The 23,183-nt window shown below is 34.9% G+C and overlaps 1 protein-coding gene across 12 annotated transcripts in view; it reads left to right on the top strand.

Annotated features, from left to right (window-relative positions):
• Positions 1–22,807, top strand: part of LOC134532929 (CAP-Gly domain-containing linker protein 2) — a 129,140-nt gene extending 106,333 nt beyond the window's left edge. For all 12 annotated transcript variants that reach the window (XM_063369999.1, XM_063369996.1, XM_063369997.1 and 9 more), the window contains 11 exons: positions 7,168–7,308; positions 9,036–9,200; positions 9,627–10,839; positions 11,271–11,422; positions 12,344–13,794; positions 15,245–15,418; positions 16,225–16,336; positions 17,093–17,168; positions 17,363–17,528; positions 19,341–19,519; positions 20,681–22,807. In XM_063369999.1, the coding sequence (XP_063226069.1) occupies positions 7,168–7,308; positions 9,036–9,200; positions 9,627–10,839; positions 11,271–11,422; positions 12,344–13,794; positions 15,245–15,418; positions 16,225–16,336; positions 17,093–17,168; positions 17,363–17,528; positions 19,341–19,519; positions 20,681–20,727 (3,876 nt within the window). In that variant the 3' untranslated portion in view covers positions 20,728–22,807. The remainder of the gene's footprint in view (positions 1–7,167; positions 7,309–9,035; positions 9,201–9,626; positions 10,840–11,270; positions 11,423–12,343; positions 13,795–15,244; positions 15,419–16,224; positions 16,337–17,092; positions 17,169–17,362; positions 17,529–19,340; positions 19,520–20,680) is intronic.
• Positions 22,808–23,183: the final 376 nt, after the last annotated feature.

The following is a 23,183-nucleotide window of genomic DNA, read 5'->3' as shown; positions in this document are numbered from 1 at the left end:
TGAGGGAATGAGGCCACACAAGTGCAAGTGTTTGCCCATTTTTTAAAGAAAAAAAAATTTAAAAAAAAGTTTTATCATACAAAATCTTTCAGTTCATCATATATTTAATTTTATATTGTATTCAACTCACATAGTCAATTATTCAAAGTCTCATTTCTAGGTGGGTAACCGCCTTACTTTGATGGTTGTCTTTTATTCTGGATCACAATATTTAAGTTGCCAAGTATTTTGTCTCAATACTCCGTGGTCATCGTACTGTTCCCGGTAATGGCAGTTTATTTTCTTAGTTTTGCTGTATTTCATGGCTTCTAACATCCCAGGTCATCTTACATCACTGGATGTGTATTTGAAATTGTATTATTTTACAGGTTACATTACATTTAATGCTGTCTTACATTTGAGGTGGTCAAGGTTGTCATATTTTATTTTGTCCTACATATTGTATACAACAATTGATTAATGAGGTTTTTCATTATCCAAGTCAATTGAAAGCAGCATTACCAGCAAAGACTGTTGAAAAATTTGCGTGAGAACCTAGAAAATAATCTAACTGTTGTCGAAAACATAGAGAATCTAAACCAAAGGAAAGCTGGAAAAAACATTACTCCGAGAAGGGGTCAACTGAAAAACAAGATAATTTTCTCATTGTGTCAATGTTATCAGAGATTTTCTTATCAGAGGTTGCTATGGTCCACGTTAACCTGGTTATCAAGACTACGGTATATACTACATCCGATGTTGATGTCCTTTGTCAGATGTCATCATACACCCTAAATAGTTCTACATTCAATGCCATTTTATAAGCAACATCATCCTGCATTGAAAGTCATAAATAGGTGATTCTAAAATAATGTTTTAAGAAGTAATTTAGAAATTCTGATAGCCAATTTTTTTTCATTATTTTTAAGTATAAGACTGAACATGTCACAGATTATGGCAAAAGATAGTTAAGAAGAACAAAACAAAGCAACAGTTGTTAATTGAATGCAAACTGCAAAAGTTAGAGTGCAGTTGCCTTAACTATGATAACCAAAATATGGTGCTATAGCTATAATAGAAATCCACATTTTAATGGTGACAGGAAAAACATATAAAACCAAAAGAAATATGGACACAATAGGCTTTGTGTCACACATTGAATGCTCTACTAGTCCTACAAGTGAAAAAAGATTATACATTTTGGAGGGAACGTTTCTGTATGGTGGTATAATGGATGTAAAAAAAAGTTGTTTATTGAAATTATGTAGTAATTAGTATTTGGTATTTAAAACTCTGATGTAGTAGGATGCTGAAAAATTACAGACGTTACCTTTTGGATGCCATTGATTAAAAATGCCTGACTTTGTTAAATGGTTCCAGATTCATTTTGTATTCTAATATATCTTGTAATAATGGTAAACATTTTTAAAGTATAAATGAAATACCTTGATTTTTTGCTAAAATTAATTGATGGATGGATGGATGGATGGATGGATGGATGGATGGATGGATGCCAAATTATAAAGCAGATTGTGTTGGTTATAATTGTTTTAAATGAACAACTCGGAAAAATTGACGGTTACAAACCAAGGTAATAGGCTTTTGTTTATGTAACATTTATTGCGCACATAACTTTACTATTTTACAGTAAACCAATTCATTCCCAAGAGTTAAGCATCTGCCTTTGAGAATTCAGTTGTACCCTACACCTATGAATCAAAACAAAATAACAAAAATTAATTACATCTCCATAAGGCATGAATTCCTCTTTAGCGCTCGCCAAAACCATCAGAAACAAGCCAGAGACTTTGCTATTGTTAGAGGCTTTTCCATTAAATTTTATAGCTTAATGACCAACAACTGACGAGCAGAGCAAAGACTTCAAATAAACTAGAGCTGCTCTTTCATTGACTTTATAATATTAATTTTGAAGTCTGAGGAAAAAAAAAAGAGTTCTCGCTTAAGCTCGCTGCTACTACACGTCTATAACTTTCACTAATGTCCATGAAGGGAATTCGTATTAGGTATCACATAAAGGCCTTGAGAATCAGATGTGTTCATGAGTAAGTAATATTGCCAATGCAGGGTGGAGCTGCCTACTTGCCTGAATAGATGCAGCGGTGTTCGTTTGGCGGGCTCCTCGTGTCTGTACTTGCCCCAGCAAGTACTCCTCCACCTCGGATCCCGAGAATGAACGATCACCGTCGATCATCTTGATCGTCCTGCCCTGGCACGCTCACCTCTGTTGCCGCAGTGTCTCGTCCTTCCCTCAGCTTTGGCCCCAGCGAGTACTTGTTCGGCCAGGGTATCAGGTGTGGCGGTACTTGCTCTCTTCCCTCAGCTCGCTGATCAATGTTACTCTTTTGGAACTGCTACTCGCTGCTCACTAACAACAGTTTGCTCTATTTATGACGAAAATCCTCATCATTGTCATCATCATCAGGAAGGGGGGTAGTGCTTACTTATTTCTCTGCAGAACGGGAACTCATTCCCTCCGCTCACTGACTTGAATAAGACTTGCTGGCCATTGGTCGTCCTTGTTCAGTAGTGTCTGTCGTCGTAAACCAGTATCTTGTTAGTGGCTGCTAGCTGGGTTCGATGCCTTCTCCTGAAGTTGACCTGCCCAGATCTTGTACTGTAAATCACAGAAATAGTGAGTATTACACACTTGCTCTGTACTCCCCGAGCTTTGCACTCCATCTTGCCTGGCGTAGTCACAGCTTCCAGCCTCCTGCCAGACAAAGACTTTTTCTGTTTCGCCGTGGAGTCTGATGTAGTCCGCACTTTTGACAGCTGCTGATTTCTGAGTGTCTGCCAAGGCTTGGGCAGTATCTCACCATGCTGACAGGACTTCACAGTGCTTGACTGCGAAATAAGATTTAAATCAGACAAGACAGCCCATTGTTGTGAAATATCAAATTGTAAATTATACCTTTCAAGGGCCATATATTGTTTTTACTGTCAAATTGCTTGTTTGCTAATCTAGTATTCTTTTGGAAACTAAAATGGCATAAAATCAGGAAACTTGGGGACAAGAGAGTGGGTTAGTTATTGCTTTTAAATAAAATTTAAAAAATGCAGATGCAAACATTGTTTGTATTGCTTATATTATTGCAGTTGTTATATGGCTTGCTAGATTGTTTAGTCTTTTCATTTGGCCCTCGCTATCAAATGGTTGGTCACAGGTATTAGTTTCTCCCAATAGCAGCAAGAAAGCAATGCTTTCACTGCTGTCTTGTTCTTACATTTATGATGCATGTGCAGCAGTGGAATGCATTGATGCAAATTACCAAACAAAATTAATTTTTTTAGTTGAAGTCTGAATTAGTATTTAAATGATGAACTTTGTTCAAATACCCGATAACTGTGGTTATGATGATAATATATCACAGCATGCACACTCAATCTTGTCTCCTGAAATAAAATAGCGTCAAAATTTACATTTCATCACAGGATAATGTTTACGTTTATAACAATTTTAAGTAGTTGGCCTGGATGTATGACATAGCTGAGCTTCTCAAAATAATGAAGATACTTCTATGGCGCTACATGTCCTTTTGACCCATCAGAATTTTTGCCGTGTCCATTACACAAGCCCTGTTGAATCACAACTAAAGCTTACTCACTACTTAATAACATTGAGTACTTTTTTTTTTTTGTGGTTGGTCATTTTTATCAATTTTAAATCTAGATCGTAGGTTTTCGAGGCCATAGTCACCAACTACCTATAGGCTTCTGGACTGAGGCCGCGTCCTTGTAATTGATGAAGTGCCCGACATTTTGGGGTGCCTTGTCGTAGCCGTTATTGAGGGTGGTTAATAGAGAGGAGATTTTATCGTTTGTATTTTCAGGCCAATTTTATTTTTAAAACAGAAGATTTCAGTGTTACTGTTTTCATTTGTTATGAAATATATTTATTAAAAACGATAGCTAGGGACAAGATTATGTGGTGAATTGTGTTAAAACCGAAATAATTCCCAAAAGCTGGTCAATACACCATATGACACCGGAAATCAAGTTGATACACTGAAATACATTTAAAATCATGAAACTAATCAGCATTATCAATCAAAATGTAACTCTAATGACAGATAACTAATCTTTAAAATATTAAATTCAATGATTGTGATTTATTTAGCATGATGTTTGTACCATTACTTAATTTTTAAAAAGTAGAAAAAGTTTACTATTTTTAATCTTGCTACTATTGATAGTTTCTCAATTTTATATTACGACCTTAAACATTTTTCAAACACAAAAATATGTAACATATTTATTTTATTTGTTCTGAAAAGTTAGACATGCTTATTCCAAATCATATTTTAAAAGTGCAGTCAAAATGACTCTGTTTTGGAGAAATTTGTATAATGGAACATTTAAGTACCATATTTGTTCAGTAATGTGCAGTCTTTTTTAGTAAACATATTCCATAAAAAATAAAAACAACACAGAAAACTCCTGTTTTAAAAACTAAATTAGCCTGGAAATAAAACCAAAAAATTTTGTCTTTAAAAATAGCATATTCCTGAACAAATATGATGCTTAAATGTTCCATGATACAAATTTCTCTAAAACAGTGTAATTTTAACTGATATATGATGAAATTTACAATATAATTATTTGTTATAAGTATGTCTAACTATTCGGAACAAATAAAGTTAATCTGTTAAGTATTTCTGTATTGAAAAATGTATGAATGTTGTAATGTAAAAATGAGCTAACTACTAACTTTGAATATATATACTGTATAGAAGTCGCCAGCCCAGGTTAAAATTTCTAATACGGTTTGAGGTAGTTGGTTAATTCACCGCCGCAATCGCCACCATTTCTAGGGCATCGACTTGTGGTGGTCCCTAGCGGACAAGTGTCGAACTCTTCAAACACCCCTTCCCCACCCTCCCTCACATTGTCCTCCACCCACCCTCTACCCCACCTCTCATCCCTACAGTTTTGTAACGCACAAACTCCCGTTGAACGACCTTGAGCTGCAGTGAATGTTGGGTGGGGGGTGCGGGGGAATGACAGAGGGCGACAGTGCTGCGCTCTAACGTGCAAATAACAACCTAAGACGATACAGGGCGTTACGGCAGCGCCCTGCAGTGGTGAAGTTCCCAAGCTGGTCATCATACGCTCCTGAAAAACGTAGAGTAAATCCTATCCACTCGCGACTTCTATACAGTATATATATTCAAAGCTACTAATTACAGTTGCAAGAAAAAAAAAAGTAAACTTTTCTAATCTTTTTTACATAAATTGTGGTACAAACTTCATGCCAAATAAATTACTTTCATTGAATTATATTTTTAAAAGATTAAATTTTTGTCATTACAGTTAAGTTTTGATTGAAAATGCTACTTAGTTTCATTATTTTAATTGCATTTGGGTGCTTTGTAGGGTGTTAACTTGTATTTCGTTGTTTCATGGTGTGTTAATGTGCATTTCGGTGTTATTTCGGTTTTATCGCAATTCACCATGTAATCTTGTCCCTAGTGATTAATTACAGAGGCCTGGTGTTCTGGCGCAGTATTTATATAGGACCAGATTGCAGCTAAGCTGTGATTGGTCCCTGAGGTGGGCCCTGATTGAAGGATAGTCTGACCAATCAGCAGATGGTCTGTTCAGTCGGGAAACATCAGCTTTGTAAATGGCAGAAACTAGACTTTAGCTTATTCTTTTATGATGATTGCTCAGGATTTGTTTTATTTGACAAAAAATCTTGAACTATTGCCATATATCACTAATTTTTTGTCACTTACAATATTTAATCACAACTTTAAGATGATTCATTAATCAAATTAGAAGAAAGTTAAATATATATTTTTTCATTTAGTAAATGCATAACAAAACAAAAAAAAAGATAGAATTGTGTCAAGGAAACTAGCACACACATTTTTATACAGCACCAAATGCAATTTGTTTTAGTCATTGTGTAATACAATATTAGGATGGCTATACCTGTGGCTTAGAAACTACCCACATAAAGAAATAAAATTATTTCAGACATATATGTAATTTCTAGCTTTCTTTTTCCCAACACTCACTAAACAAAGCAATGGCATCAAAATTATGTTAGTTGAAACTTATCATTTTTTCTTTACATTATTCTGGAAAGTTTATGTTAACCATCCTTTAGGTACTATTTTTAATTAATTATCCTTGGAACAAAAACAACTTGGTGTTACATAGTAACCATATTTTTGTATTAAACAAATTACATAGCATTATAACTCGTATGTATTTCTAGGGGCTGTAAAAAAAACTTCGTTTTAATGAGAGTTTTGTAATAACATGGTTTTTATTAATTAATGAGGTTTCACTGTATACATATTTATCATAAAGTTATAATTTTTGTTTCACATCAACCTTTGAGAGAGTTTTTTGTTTCGTGCCACAGTATGCTTAGGTAGGTCATGTATCTATGACTTGCTGTAACTAGACTTTAAATTAAAGACATCTGCATAGAATACTGGATGAAGATAATTATTTTTCCTCTTGCATGGTAGCTCTCAGGTTCTAACAGGCAGGTATGTTTATTTTAAGTGTTGTTTGTTTGTAATGTGGTGTTAATAGAGTTTTCCAATGATACTATCTGTTTGTTTTCTTTCTTTTTTATTTTCAAAGCTCATGAAAACAGATCTATCATATTCCGTTAACTGCAGAACCCTGATTAAATCCTGTTACATTCCAGATTGGCCCGGCAAGGCAATTCGGAATAATAACAAATAAAAGTGAAAACACTAAAAAAAATTGTTTGTATTTAAAAAAGAATTTCTTGATACAAGTTACATTTTGTTTTGTGAGTTGCCGCAGCCGGACGTCACACTTGTCCGATGACGACGCGACAACTGAACTAACAGAAACGACTGCCGGCGACCACTGACGATGACCGGCTGTTACTAACCACGCACCACGCAAACAAAGGGAGGTAACCCTGTGGGCCAACTGACCAATCACATTATTTCCTGAAAAATACTGGCATGGGGAGACACATCACACCACCTCAAGGTTCGCCCTGATTGGCTGGCGAGACAGCGCCCAGCGAAAGTTCCAGTTTCTTGGTGCGCAGTTCTGCAATGTTACAATCCAGAATGGCCCTGCCTCAATCTGGATAAATTTCTGGTCTCTAGTTTCGTTGTTCGTAATTGTGTGATCTGGTGTGCTTACGCTGACTCTTTGCTTGTGTTGCAGGATGCGCTGAAGGAGAAGGAAGAATACGTGGCAAAGCTGCTGAAGGAGCGGGAACTTGAGAGGGCGGAGGTGACTCGTGCTGCTAGCCAGGCCGAAGAGGCCGAACAGAAACTTGCCAAATTTCAAAAAGAGTTTGAAGAGGTAAAGATAATATGAAATTGTGCCGAGAGAGCAAACTTTCAACTGCATGACTGTTTTCTCAGGGGTGGGTCATTAGTATCTCCTTTTAGAATACATGTACGTGTTTAATGCTATGAAACATAGAATAAATAAATGAAACACATATATGGACATATATACACATATATAGGATAGGTATATGTTTCAAGCTTTCTAACATAAAAATAGTAGATTTATTTTGTATTATGTTTAAATTTTGTATTAGGGATGTACAAACAATGATCCTGTGCTATATAAAAAGGTTTTAAGAAAATTTTGTCAACAGGTTTTGATAAAGTCCTGAAATTAGTTCACCAGGGATTCATAAACACCCTGATTACAGGGCTGATGTTCCGTCCACCCTAGCTGTGCCCTTACAGCTTGTAGCAAGCACTGTCACTCCCATACATATGCTTTATATGGGTCACAGTGGATCCCACCATAGTGATCTGGTTTTTGATTTCTTAGACAGAGAAGTTAAGCTCGGATTTTTCTCAAGGAGGTAACCGTACAAACGTTTTGTTGAGCCAGTGGGTTTTCACAGGGTGCTCCCGTTTACCCCTCCCACTGATACTGGTAATGCTCCATTCACTTCTCTCAACCCCTTATCATCTTCAAGACCCCAATGTTGAATATGTACATGTTAAGCCTAATTCATTCATTCATTCACATTCATTATGACACTATCCATGTATGTTGCTCCATTTCTCACATTAAGCATAAACTAATTTATACTACATATTATCTTTGCTTGAATCGGTTACTTAGTATATGTGGTAATAGTTTTGTTAATTTTTCATGAAAGTGGAGTTAGAATTTTTGCTTTGTGTCTGAAAAAATTATGTGAAGTCCGCAAAAACCTTAATTTCGTCGAGTCACTCTGCTTCTGTTAAAAGAAAAATATAGATAAAAAATACAATTTTTTTTTTTCCAGTGAAATAAAGGCAATGTTACAAAGTATTAGTGCATGATTAAAATTAAAGTAAACATTCCATAACATTCTCATCCAAAAATGTGCAAATGTTTCAGTAGTTTGTCTTAATGATTGAAATTAAACACTGAATTGCCTTTAAAATTACATTTTAATTTAACAGTAAATTTACTACTTTACATTATCACAGTATTTGGATTAAGGGTAGAATCACAATCTGGGACATTATTTCTACTGTGCTTGTGTAAAACACACTAATATTCCATGACTCCTATCCAGTGGCGTAGCCAGGATTTGTGTATGGGGGGTGTTAAGAAGCATGCCCCCCCTCCCTCTTCCCGTATGAAAGCGGTGGGTCCGGGGGTCCTCCCCCGGGAAAATTTTGATTTTAAGGTGTAAAATAGTGCAATTTTAGCAGTTTTCAGTACTTAAATTTAAATATTGTAATGGTAAAAATTTTATTAATTATTTCAATATGAAATTTGTATGAGTGATGAATAAGATATTAATTAAAGATTTGGTGCTAGGGGGGGGGGGGGGAACCCCCCTGGCTACGCCCCTGCTCCTATCCTCATCAAATTGTTCTCACATTCAATCATTCTTCAAGTTCTGCATGTGTTTGTGTCTATAGAAAACTTCAGAGGAATACAAGCTCTTCTTTTTTTCTGTCTCATATGCTTCCTTCTTGTTATTCTCTCGTATAACTTCTTGTTGCTTACACACCTGCTTATGGAAGCGTACTTGCAGACACAATAAGGTCTGATGCCTGTTGGTTCAGTACAAGAAAGCCTGCGATGGGAGGATACAGGACTTGCAGAGAATGGTGGAGAAACTGGAGATGGAGAGAAGAGAACTCTCCAGCCAGCTTGAAGACGAAAAGAGGCGTATTGAAGACATCCAGTTTAGATTCGAGGAAGAATCCATCATCAAAACAGATCTGGAGGTAAGACTTCAGCATGCAGTGCTGAGTAATGTACAATGATTGTGAGCAGACAGTTACATCTTAACATTGTTCTATTAACACAGTGCACTAAGAGGACCCTGGAAGCTTAACATGTGCAGTATCAATGTGAGGTGGTTTTGTGTGACCATTTGCTCTCAGTGGTAGTGTTCTCTTGGTGCCTTTGCAAAGTTAATAGTTGTGCTGAGTGCAAAGGCTTAAGTGCTGTACTGACTAATGTTTGTAGAAGTTGGGATCACATAGTTAAGAACTGCTCTTATAGGTGGAGAAAAGGACAGAATCTAATCACTTGCATGCTGACCAGAGCCAAACCCACTTTTATTGTGTTTCCTAATTATTTAGTGTTACTATGATTTTTTTTTAAATATTAAGTTCAAAGTTAGTAACTATCTTTATTTTATGCTGTAGGTAGCTAATGCAGCTCTAGTGAAACAGATTCAAGAACTGGAAGAGAACTTAGCGGAAGAGCGACGTAAGTCAGAACGTTTGGAGCAGGATTCCAATAAGCTTTTTGAAACTGAAGAAGCTCTTGCCCGAACCAGAGAAGATTTTGAAACGCTGCGCAAGGAACTGGACAGTGCTCTTTCAGAAATGAAGGTGAGGTCCAGTACGATAGACCTGGACCATCAGAAAAGTGGGGAGGAACTGACGAGGCTGCGGCAGAGTTTCGGTGAGCTCCAGGCAGAGCTGAAAGCCAAAGCGGAGGAGGCCGATAACAGCAGTAAAGCACACGAAATTGAAATCTCGATACTTCGAACTGAAGCACAAGAATCTGAAAACCAGCTGAAGCAACAGCTGGAGAAATTGACTCTGCAGCATTTGGAGGAAGTCCAAGCCCTGAAAACCAACCTGGATGACCTGCGGAGGACTCAAGAGATAAGCACGCAAGGGGTGGAGAGTACTGTTAAAGAACGTGACAATGAGATTAACTCATTGAAGGAGCAACTTGGAGATAGTATGAAACTGCTGCAGCTCAAATCGGAAGAATTGGTACAGATAACAGAATCTCATAAACAATCTGAAGTTCAATTGCACAAAGAAATTAGTGAGCTGAAAACATCTTTAGAAGCAAAGTCTGCGGAGATAGAGAAATCTTTGTTAGAGGTGCAGAAGAAAGATGGCGAAATTTCTGACCTGAAATTACAACTTGATGAACATAAAAGATTACTTGAGGTAAAATCTGAAGATCTTAACAAACATATCAGTGAAGTGAGCAATTTGGAAAGTTCCTCAAAAGAAAGAATTGAAGAAGTTCAGAAAGTTTTGAAAGAAAAGACAGACGATCTAGCTCGAATCCGTGAAGAGCACTCAAGTGAAAATAAAAAATATGAGGAGACTATCAGTGAAATACAGAAACAATTGGAAGACGAAAAAGCACGAGTAATCAGTGGGCAGTTGGAAGTGGAGAATTTGAAGGCAGAAGTTACTAAAATCTCTGAATCTTTGAATCAGACATTCGGCAAGCAGTTAGAGGAGAAAGATTCACAGCTGCAGGAGCTAAAGGCAAAGCTATCGAATGTAGAAGGAGTGTTAGCGACTGTGAAACATGAGTGTGCCAATCAGAAGGAAGCTCTACAGAAGAAAGAAGCAGAGGTTTTGGCAGAAAAGGAGAAGACCTCAAGTAAGTTGGATTTAGATCTACATTTTCTTTGGCTTATTATTTTGATTACCTTTTTTTTTTAAATTCAGTCTACAAGTAACTGAGAAAGGTGATGTAGTGGTAAAACATGGGACTTATTATTGGGAGGACTTGGGTTTGAACTGTGATTCACCCATTATGATTTCTGTTCTCCATGTTTATCCTATACCATTTCAAGAAAATGATAGAATTTATTTCCTAATTATCCTACACCACCTTGCTTTCAAAGTTGATACATATTTGAACTTACTACATATTTTATCAGATTAAGTTCTTTTGTAACATACTGATGTACATTATTTATAATGAAGTATACAACTAATGCATGTATTATATTTTATATGGTTATTGGTATTTTTAGCTTATTCATTTATCTGTATTCTTTGAAGAAAAAAAATATTTTATGTTTCCAGCTCTCTCTGAAAAACTTAATTCATCAGCTTTAGCCAATGAAAAGTTGATTATGGAAATGGAGAATTTACGTTTTGAAATTGGGGAACTTCAGAGAAAACTACAAGTTTCAGATGAAAAAGTTGGTAGGATTTCTCAACAAAAACAAAAACTGGTAAGTTTTCTTTCAGTCCAAGTGGGATGTACCTAACCTTTCTTTAAAATTTAGGGTAATTTTTGTGTTATGAAGAGTGTTTTTTAAATATTTGCTTTTCAAAAATAATACTAGTGTGAAAATATATTTACCAAGGCAAGTTATATTGGTTCAGTATGGGATAGTAAAAATAAATTATGTAGTCTGGATTGTATGATACAAGGGGTGGGGGTGAACAGTTAAATAAGGATTTTTAGCAATTTTTACTGCTGCTTGATAGTACTTTCTGAAACTGGTAGGTCATTTATTTGTGTAATTTGTGGTTGTGATTCTACATATTACAGTAGCTGCTATTTCTTTCTGTTCTTTATCTAAATTATTCTGGTGGTTCTTGCTTGCTTAAATATTCCTTTTCAACTATATTTTGTTTAATTTTTAATTAATTTTAATTAATAATTTATGAGTTTCTCTTATGTATCCATAGAGTTTGTCAGTCTTGTAATTTAGATCATATGGGTTTGAATAACTCACAAGGTGTTTTTATACTGTACACACCCTGACTATTTGACTCTCTTGAAAACAATCTTCTGTTATTTACCTACAGAACAGTACCAATTGAAAATATTTTCATGGTTTAAAATAAAAAATGATTTTTTTTTCTGTACCGTATACAATTAGTGGAAGCGGGTAGTTTATTTAATTATGCATTGGAACACACTGAACACACAAAGGTGAATATTTAAGTTTTTTTGGAGATTTAAATCCATTTTTGATGATTAGAACTGTGTTCACAATTTTTAAAGCTGGTTAAGTGTATGTTCGTGAACATAGTCAAATAAAGGTTTGTTTTACTTTTTTTTAAAATTTATTTTAGTTTTGTTTCATGATTTTTTTTGTACTTATTGAAGCCAGATGTTTGAGTTTGGCACTAAACATTTTCAGGAAGATGATATGTCAGCACTGATGAACTCGTCAACTGACTCCTCCACCCAGCTGAGCAAGCTGAGCGCGGAGCTGAAAGAGCACGTGGGCCATCTGGACGCAGTCCGAGAGCGTGTTCCGCTGGCCAAGCAGACAGCGGCTAGACTGCGCCACGTGTTGACACAGACTCGGCAGCAGTGGGAGAAGTCGACTCAAGACGTGCAACTGCAGATGCAGCAGGTCGCCAGCTTCGTTCAGAAAATACACGATGAGAGCAACTCCAAGGAAGCGGAGAGAAAACTTAGTGAGGAAAGGTTCAGGAGAGAAGTACAAGAATTGAAATCAGGGTACGAGGTGACGTTATCGGAATTGCAGCGCGAACTGCAGGGGAAAATAGAGGAAAAGGTTAATTTGGTATCGGAATGGGAGCAGAAACATCATCTGAATGAGACAGTTATACAAGATCTTAAAGCCCAGTTGAATCAAGCTTCTGAGCAATCTCTACAGAAGGAAAATGAACTGAGTACCGAAATAGTGTCTCTCAGAAAAAAGCTGGAAGCTGTTGAGAATGACGTGAAGGCAAAATCTGAGTTGCTTGTGGCAAGTGAACAAGATTTGAGATCTAAGTTAGAACAGTTGACTGATGAAAACAAAAATATATTGGAACAGAAGAACCAAGAAGCAGAGTTGAAAATTCAAAGTCTACAAAAGGAGATTTCAGTAGCAAAATGTTCAGCAGAGAATAAAGACAAGGAACTTGCAATAAAATGTGAGGAGATAGCTTCAATGCAACAAGAAATCAGCAACAAAGAAAAATATATCAAAGAAGCAGATGAAAAAATTAAACTCGCCAATGAGGAGATTATGGAATTCAAAAAGCTGAAAGCAGATTTGGAAAATGTGGTGAAAGAGCAAGACCAAAAATTGTCTGAATTGAATACAAACGTGGACGAACTGCAAAATGCCAACACTTCCTTGCAAAGAAACATGGAAGCTGTTCAGGCAGAACTAACAGAAGTAAATAAACAAATGAAAAAACTAGAGGAAGATAAAGCTCATTCCGAAAAACAGCTTTCAGAACAAATAATGAAAGTGACGGAGCTCACAAAAATTATTGCTACTGTAAAAGACGAAAAGAGTTCTAATGAAACAGCAGTGAAAGAAAAAGATTCGAAACTGTTAGCCATCATGGAAGAACTTGAAACAATTCGAAGGGAGAAGTCTGAATCGGAAAAGTTGGTCCAGGAGGAACGCAGTAAGATGGAAGATGCCTTAGCAGAACTCGCCAAACTGCGTAAGGAGAAAAGCGAAACAGAGAAGCTGGTATCTGAAAGGGATGGTAAGATTGCTGCAATCTTGCAGGAGGTGGAAAGACTGAAGCACGAGATTGGCAGGCATCAGGAGGAAGTGAAGACGCAGTTAGAACGCACCAAGCAGGAGGAAGAGTTTGCGAAGGAAGTGAGGACTAAACTGTGAGTACCAGGCTTTGCTACGAAAACTTGGGTTTATTGTGTGATACATCACTATTAGTAGTGCTGATGAAGTGATGGTTATCTGTCTTGTTTAGTTTAGATGTCTTCGGGTAGTCGTAAAGATAACGTAAAATACTTGTTAGTGTTTAGCTCTGCATGGTGGGTAGGGCCAAATTTAAACTGTGGCAGGGGGTTATCTGTGGCACCAAAGTCAGAAATAAAAATGCATGCAGAAAAGATAATTTACAAAATTTACCTAATTTTTACTGGTCAGTAAACTATGAGTATAACTGAGACTAACAAGTTGGGCATTTGCATTAGCTGACCTGTGAAGGATGAAGTGGAATGAGGTTCTACAATGGAGTAGTGGTGGAAATGCATAGGAATACCCTGAAGTAACCCATCAGCCAACAGCAGCGTGCTCAACGTTTCTCACATGTAATAGTTCTAGTGATGGGTTGATTCCAATTCTAGAATTTACCAATTCCATCAATTCCAATGGTATTGAAGGATTCAGAGCCCAGTGGTTTTGTATTCGAAGCTAATTGATTCTTCCCCAATAGCGCATTCTTGAAATATGGAATATTGTTTTAATTTTTAAATTTTTAATAGGGGCATCAAACTCAGTTAGGTAGTCAATACTTTAAATAAGGATTTTCGTCTGAATAACTGTGATTCCCCATTCATTTGTCGATACCCCAGTAATATGGGGATATCCTATTAATAAGGGGATGGATACTCCACTCATCGTGTGATTTCTGACTAGTCAGGCTAGTTTATTAATCAGGATTTTACATTTGCGTTTTCAAAGATTGATCGGGGGTGGAGTCAATTTACCAGAAGTCTTGTTTGTTTTAATAGGAGTATAGTTCAGTTAATGTGGTAACACTAATTTTTTTCATAAATTATGGCCAAATTTTGTTGTAACAAGTGTTATTAAAACATCATTACAAGTGTCAGTATCACACAAGTTCATCATTCTGTTGATGTTTAATACAGGTTTTTGTATCTGAGTATATAATCTGATGAAATAATAACTGAAATCAAGGAATTAAATCCTAAATAAGAGACTCAAAAATGAACTCCCCGGAAATCTAACACTGATCACTATCGTGGGAGGTGAATGATCTCACCATATTATCACCATGGCCACTTAATATTATTAAATTATTTTTGTGTTCTTTTTTTAAATTATCACTCTTATAAGTAGTTACAAAATTTCATATTTTTTAAATGTGCATATTTTTGTCAAAATGTTTGTTTATGAAATTTATGATCTTACAAAAATATGTAGACAAACAGTTTTGTTTTAATTTTTCCCTTTCAATGATTCTTTCAGTTTTTATGTTAGGTAATTGAATTGAAAGTCAATGAGAATACAGTGTTTAAAATAAGAAAATTGTTGTGTTACAAAAATAAACTAAAATATTTTTTTTTTCTGTTACCCAAGGGAGTCTGAGAAGGTTCGCATTGACGAGTTGGAGGGGAAACTCCACGTGACGGAGAGCGAAAGGGATGAACTCAGCAAACGCTGTGAACTCCTGTCGCTGACCTCTCAGAACAACACAGAGTTGACAGCAGAGCTTGCCACTCTTCAGAAACAACTTCATGACAGTAAGCAGAGGTATGCATGTAGCAGTCTGATAGTTCTGAAGAGTATATCATAATAAAAGATGCAGTTAAACCTCTATGTAATAAAACCGAAAGGACTGATTTGTTGTGTGCTGGCTACAGAGGAGTTCTTTATAAAGAGGTGGAACTGTTACATTGTGTAATGTTAGTTTCTATTACCTGACTGTTGTCAAGGAACATATCTGGACTAGTTTCCATCTGGGGCAAAAACTCATCTTGGCACCCTTCCCCTATCCCCCCCCTTTTTTTTTATTCAAACCAACCAAACCAAAATCTTTCCCGGCAGCACCTCATTTCGCCACCACACATTTATTTTCACCATTCCAAATTATTTTTTATTCAACTTAGATGGTAAATAAATTTGCAGTCATTTCATTTTGAATTCATCACAAGTTGGATGGTATGCAAAAAATACCAGTTTTTAAAATATGTGACGTTAATACATCAATGTATTTTTCAATACAAATAATTCAGTTCACCTGCCTTCCAACTTTTATTTTGTGTTCTTAACACTATGATATTCCAGTAAATATCTATATTAAAAATTACTCTGCCAGTTTAAGGCTGCCCCCTCCCCCTCCCCAAGTGCCCCGCTCTAGTTACATTCCTGACTGTTTAATGTGAAGGTTCATGAGTAGTAGCATTCAAAAGCCTTTCATTTTTTAGATAACTGAGTGGCAAATTTGTTGTTATAGAGTTTCTAGGGAATTGCAAATGGAAGAGAGTACCTATATAATAATATTGAGCAGATTATAGTTTTTTTAATTTTTTAATTGATGTGGTTTTTTGTTACTGCAGTGAACACGAGCTCAAACAGAAAAGTGAAATAGAGATCTCAAACTTGAAGAAGGCTTTGAGTGATACAAAGTTACTTCTTTCTGAAAAAGAAATTTCTGAGAAAGGAAAACCTGTAAGTACGTAATCATTACAAATAAAATACAGGTGAACTTTAATTGCATGTTTGCAGTGTAAAATCTTTTGTATGTTAACATCTTTGCTTTGCTTTATTGAAATTGGTTAAAAAATATTTATCTAACTTCATTATTGATTTCTATGAATGTTTCATTATTGGTCATAACAAGGTATTCATAGTCTTAAGTCATATACCCTCTTATTTTTATTCAACTGTACTTTGAGGACATTTTTGGTTTGTGTTTAATAATACCAATTTAATCTAACCTGGTAAAAAACAAGTTAAATATAGCACAAAACTATCAAGATATTTTAATTGTATAAAAATAAACATCAATACAGGAATCCATTGATAATGAATCTAAATATTCCTGATTGATAATAACAGAGCAGCCATACTCTGGTTCTTGACAGAAAATTTTAAAAAATATTTGTATCTAACACCAGAAGAACACAGGAAATGTTTTTAATTTGGCTTCAAAAAGTTTAAATAAGGTAATTTGATTGTTTTCTATTCACTATTAAGTTTTTTTCAAGTCCTACATACAATTTCGATATCTTTGATGCTAGTGAATGGATCTAAACTTTTAAATAATTTTTTTTAATCTTCAAGAAAAGCCTAACTAACTTGGCCATCCATTGATTCATTACAAGTAACAATTTTTTTTTTTTTTTTTTAACTTTCATGATGCTATTTATCAAATTGGTATTACTGTAAGCTATTACAACATTCACTTCTTTTGTCATTAATTAGGTTTTGGAGCCACTAACTCAGAAGACAGGAGTAAAAAGTCCTAATGTCCAGGCACTTGGAGATTCCAGCAAAAATGGTATGTTGTTATAACTTATATACAGTATACAATGTTGGCAATGTTGGATATCCATGTGGTTTCATTGACAGAAAAAAAAAAAGATCTATCTAATATGTTATGCAGATAAATTTCCTTATTGGTCCTTTGATGTGTCAATAATGCAAACTTCAAACAACTGTAAGATATTACTTCCATTATTATTAATGTTTCAGGCGAAACATTGGAAAAAATTGCGGAGGAAAAGGATTTTGCAGAAAGGCAAGTAAACTTCTTGAACTCGGTGATAGTGGACCTGCAGAGGAAGAATGAGGACTTAAAAGCCCGAGTCGAGATCCTAGAAATGGGGATCCCTGCTGTGGATGTGGACGCATATAACTTGTGAGTTGCATCTGGAAACACTCCTGCCTTAAACTGCGTGAGTAGAAGCAGGTAGGTTCCCCTTTCAACGCCCTAAAATATCTTGTCTGAGTGGGCCCTAGGAAGAAGGAAAAACTCTTTAAAGATTTTAAAGTAGAGTTTGAGGGATATTTTTTTCTTGTATTGTCAAGTTAATGGCATAATGCAGTGGTCATGCGCATTGATTGCAATCTGGCTCGACACTAAATATTTTAAAATTTTAAAATATTTAAATTAATTTGGGAGAGGTTACTAATAAAAGAAAAACATTTACAAAAATTCTAACGAGCAATTATCTATGCTGCTATTTATTTATCAGCAGAAACAATACATTTTTTTTCCATTTTCCAATAAAATAATGCATTTTTATTTCAAATCACCGCAGACACATGGCAAGACACATCATATCTGTAGAGACTATTACAAACAGTAGGACAAAAGTTATAGTAATGGCAGAGTATAGAGGATTTGAAAAAGCTGCTAGAGCCACATTATCTGAATTGTGAGAGAGAAAAAAAAAGAAGGGATAAAAGGCACACGAGTGGGTATCGAACGTGAGCCAGCTGATTACCAGACAATGCACTTGGCAACTGCACCACGCTGCTATCTTGACAATTCAACCAAAAAAATATCCCTCAAACTCTACTTTAAAATCTTTAAAGGGCTTTTCCTTCTTCCTAGGACCTACTCAGACAAGATATTTCAGGACGTTGAAAGAAGCACCTTCTTACTTCAACTCACACAGCTTAAGCTAAATAAGTGAGTGTTATATTTTATTTCTAGACATGTGTAGGGTCTAGTAACAATTGATCATAAACCGTGGTTTTAGCTGCACACTTTATTCAGCTATTGGATGCTAGATACAATCTCACACATAATGTACACAGTCATTGAATTCACCAGCTTACCTCGGAATTGCTGCCAACTTCATCGCATGCAACAGTGAACCTCAACTCGGATCCTCCCCTTGTCACGGCTCAATTTTTTTTAAAGTATATCTTAAAATGTATTTTGAAAAATAATTCAACTTAAACAAAAACAATACATAAATTTGCCAAAATTAATATATATTTATTTATTTTCCATAAAGTTTGATCTAGTGCAATTGGGTGTTACATATTTGTTAGTTTCTGTTCTGCTCTATAGACAACATAAAATATTTCATACTAGGAAGTTGTACTTTTACTAAAGTTCACCTTCCATATTGTACAGACAGTTACATTAATAAATTTATATTATTGTTTTGTATAAAATGGGGAAATAAAATTATAACTATGGATTAAATGTCAAATTGTTGGCATGAGTAAATGCTGCACCAAAATATGTTATTTAAGAAAAATGGAACTCTTAAGATGCCAGTAAAATAATGGTCCATATTTTTTCTCCTTAAAATGAACTGTATCAAAGTTTTATGTTTTCATAAATGTGCAAAAACTTATTTCTGGCAAATTATAAACATATTTCAAAAATTAAAACTTAAAAAATGTGTGTTTGACAGCAACAAGTAAAAAAATATTATATAATGAAAAATTGTATGGAATGTTTAAGGGCAGAAAATTATATGTAATATTTCGTAATGGTCCTAAACTTTTTAAATGTTCTTTACATAAATGCTTCATTTGTACCTTTTTATTGGTTTTTAGAAGGGCAACTAAGTTCCCCATTAATCTGAAGCCCCACTTTACTAAATCTCAGCAAGGCCACTGCTGAGTTAACATATAACTGGTTTCTGGATATTTTATAACAACCAGTTTTAAATCCCAGTCATAACTATGCTTTCTGTATTCTTTTCAGGAATGGCCTCAAAAGCGAAACGATTGTACCACGCCTGTTCTGCGACATATGTGACATGTTCGATCAGCATGACACGGAAGACTGCCCGCGACAAGCCAATGAATCGCCTCCGCCGCAGCAACGGGTCAAAGCGAAAAAGAAGCCCGCAGAGGAGAGGCCTTACTGCGAGATATGTGAGGGTGAGTATTGGTCTCATTCCTACGTGACACTAGTCTTGTGTCTGCTTTGGTCATAACCGCAGAGTGAATGCACGTAGGTAGATGCAGTGCGAATGTAGGCATTCGTGCATTGCACCAAGTTAAACATCATCCTGTGGGCAAACATTGGTTTATCCTTATACCGGTAATGGTAAAATAGGAGCCCAACTAAAAGAAATTTACCAGAGATATGAAACTTGAGGGGAGGGGTGTTTATACTGTTAGTAGATATTTTTTCTGGTCATGAAATTTTGATATATGTTTGATGAAATAACAAGTATTAAAGCAGTTATTTATTGGTTGAGTTGTGTTACTGGTTATGTTTATATGAAAAAAAATTTCAGTTTCCATTTTCGGTATGTATCCATGATACTGATTGGTCGAGAAAGTGTGTTACTTTTTTGTAGGCACTGTAGAATTGGCCCAGTTAAAAAGACTCTACTGTGCAGCCCAGCCAGCACTATATCTTTGGATTCACTTATCGACCATACATTTTGTATGTTTAATAAGTGTGTAGTTGCATCATGCGTTCATTTACTATGCTTTCTCAATCCTCCCACTTCTTTGCTCTTTTGTTGTGAGTGATATCCACGTGTTTGTGTTTCGTCCTGTCCGAGGCAGGGTTCCTGTAAATGAGATGAGTAAATACTTGTTCTTGGAGGGGAATCCGGCTTTGCCGAGTCCGAGAGACAAAATTATCTGTCATGATCAGTTCTAAAATTTGAAATCCATACAACAAACGATTCTAAAAGAAGAAAATATAAATCTCAGAATCTAACATCAACACTACGCAAAGCGAGGAAAAATTAAAAATAAGACAGTAAAGGGCTCAGTCTAAGTCAGAAACAACGTTTGATAAAAATGATGAGGTGATGAGGGGAAGTGATGGAGCAGCAGCACTGAGGCACTGTGAGAGAACCTACCATCTCCTTGAAGCGCACACCCCGTGTAGTCTTAACTATTTATTCTTTTTTAACTTTTTCGTTTTAATAACTTTTTCTCTTCGATCTTGCTTCACTCTTCCGGTGACCATGGTAATGATGTTATTAATAATTTTCTTTCACTTCTTTAATGTCTTCAATACTTCAGTTTTTCTGTCAAGTGATGTATTTAATATTTACGTTAATTGTTTTTTTGTTTCAGTATTTGGCCACGACACTGCAGACTGTGATGATACGGAGACATTTTAACAGTGGTATATATATTTTTTTTTAGGTTGAATTTTTTACAATAGCAAGACATGAATAGATTGTTTGAAATCTATAGCAGTGTGATATTGTAACACCAACTTACATGTGCAAACAGAGAAATATTGAAATATTTTTGTATTGAATTGTTAATATCAGCATGTACTGTAACATTGTAGTTCTGTACATTGCCATAAGTTATGTACAAATGCCAAGTGTTAGTATGTTAATATGTTAACTATTTGTTTCAGCCTGAAACATGATTGTTCCTTTTAATTTTTAGTGTGATTTTAAGTTATTTTAGCTTTTTGAAGCAATTATTTTAGTGAAATCACATTTTGTGTCAGATGTTATTCTTGTACCAGTGTGTTCATGAAAGCAGAGGTAAGGCACATTTTTATACTATATATAAAAATTTGTTAGTGCTCAAGTTTTTTATAGGAAGTTTTATACAAACTAAGTAATTGATACATTTGGTCTGAGAAGGCAATTACACAACTTTTCATTGTTTGTGGAAATACTGTATAGTTTACTTAACTCGTTGATGCAGGTGTGTTTTGAGAAAATTTGTTCAATAGCTTATTGAAAAATTATTACTTTTTTTTTGCCATTATCAAAAGGACGACAGTAAATGTAGAATTATTGTTATATTCATTGTATAAAACAAATTTCATCCGAATATTATTGGCACAAAAGTTGTGATGATTAAAATCTATTTAGGTATTGACCATGTATAAAATGGCATATAGTTAGTCTATATGGTACCTTTTGCAAGATCTCTGATTTTATTTATATAAGCCTTTGCTTTACTTGAAATTTATTTTAATGAGCTTGATTATCAGGTTTCAAACAAGTTTTGAGTATCATTAATGTTTCATTTGTGTGCTGCAGTAAAGCTGTGTTTGGGACATACAGTTGTGTATTAGTGTTTAAGAAGAGGTGCAACATGTACGTACTAAATGTACAGTCATGGAAATGCAGTACATGTAGTAAATGGTTTCTTTTCCTTCAAGACTTAACCTACCACAATACCTGAACAAGAATAATAGGGCTGTTTTAACTCCTGTTACAAGTAAGGAACTAATGTGCACAATGAATTATACAATTACTGGGCCCAACCTGTAGCAAAACAATGATGTATTCATCATAGAAACATTAACAGCTGTAAAGTCATATGGAAAACTTTTTAAATATTATTTTTATGTTTTTTTATTATTTTTTTATTAGAGGGGCAGAGAAAAACTTGATTATTGCTAACAATATGATACATATTGTGTCTATACCTATATTTGAATTTTGTTTTAAAAATAAATTAAATTCATACAATTAAATTTTTGTAATGATTAATCTGCTCTTCAGAAAAAAAATTTATTTGTTTAAACGTATCCATTCATTTAACATGCAGAAAATGTCCTGTGTGTGTAAAAATGGTGTATTTTATGCAATAAATAGTGCACAGTATTTAAGATTATGGTAATTTTATTCAGTGAAAAATTATTATTTGAATTTACTATTTAACTTTTATAGTAATATGGTAATATAATGGTTTGTGGTAGTGCTGTTTATGCTTATTTAATTTTTGCCACGTTGTTGAAAAAACTTCATTCTTAATGTGTAAGTAAAGACATTTAGAAAAACAAAAAAGGTTATTATTAAATATTAAGATACATTTTTCATATTTAATAAATGATATAGAAATTAAAAGATGTACCACCTTAGTTAATAAATGTTAGTGAAGGTTAAATTTGCAAAAAGAAAAGGAACATAACCCAATTTTTTAAATTACAAACTATTTGAATCAACAGCTAAGAATGTTTCATAGCCTGTAAGACAGTAGTGGTTCTATTTGATGTTTCTGTTATTTAAAAAAATGTTTTTTTTTTCTGTAATAAATTGTTGAACTTTTTCTAAAAGCTTATTTAAGCATTTTAAAATGTTACTGTTCTTACATTTCAGGTGTTTTGTGTATTATTAAAATATTTATTTATGTTAATAGCTGTTCATCAACAATAATCATGCAAAATTAGAAAATTGTAGCTAATTTTGTGCAATAAATACATAAAATGAGCAGGTAAAACTGTATAAAAACCTTTCCCTTTCATTTTTTAAAACATATGTATCTCATACTTGTAACTATATATGCGCACACAAAAACACACACACACACACACACACACACACATACACACATTCTCTCTCTCTCTCCCTCTCTCTATATATAGGATATATATATATATATATATATATATATATGACCCTATCTGTGTACCAGCTGAAAAAAACCACATGGGTCGACGGGTGGCCATGGGCCAGCTGTTCTGATCCGACACCTCTGCTCTTCATTCCAGTGGAGGTGAACGACAAACCCACAGCTGCAGTGGCGTAGCGTGCCATCTCGGCGCCTGGGGCGGGAGACCTATTTTGCCGCCCCCATTCTATAGGTGCTTAATTAAAATTAA

This window comes from Bacillus rossius, chromosome 6, assembly GCF_032445375.1.
Source record: "Bacillus rossius redtenbacheri isolate Brsri chromosome 6, Brsri_v3, whole genome shotgun sequence".
In the NCBI taxonomy this organism is placed as follows: Eukaryota; Metazoa; Arthropoda; class Insecta; order Phasmatodea; family Bacillidae; genus Bacillus; species Bacillus rossius.
This window is presented reverse-complemented; position numbering and strand designations above follow the sequence as displayed.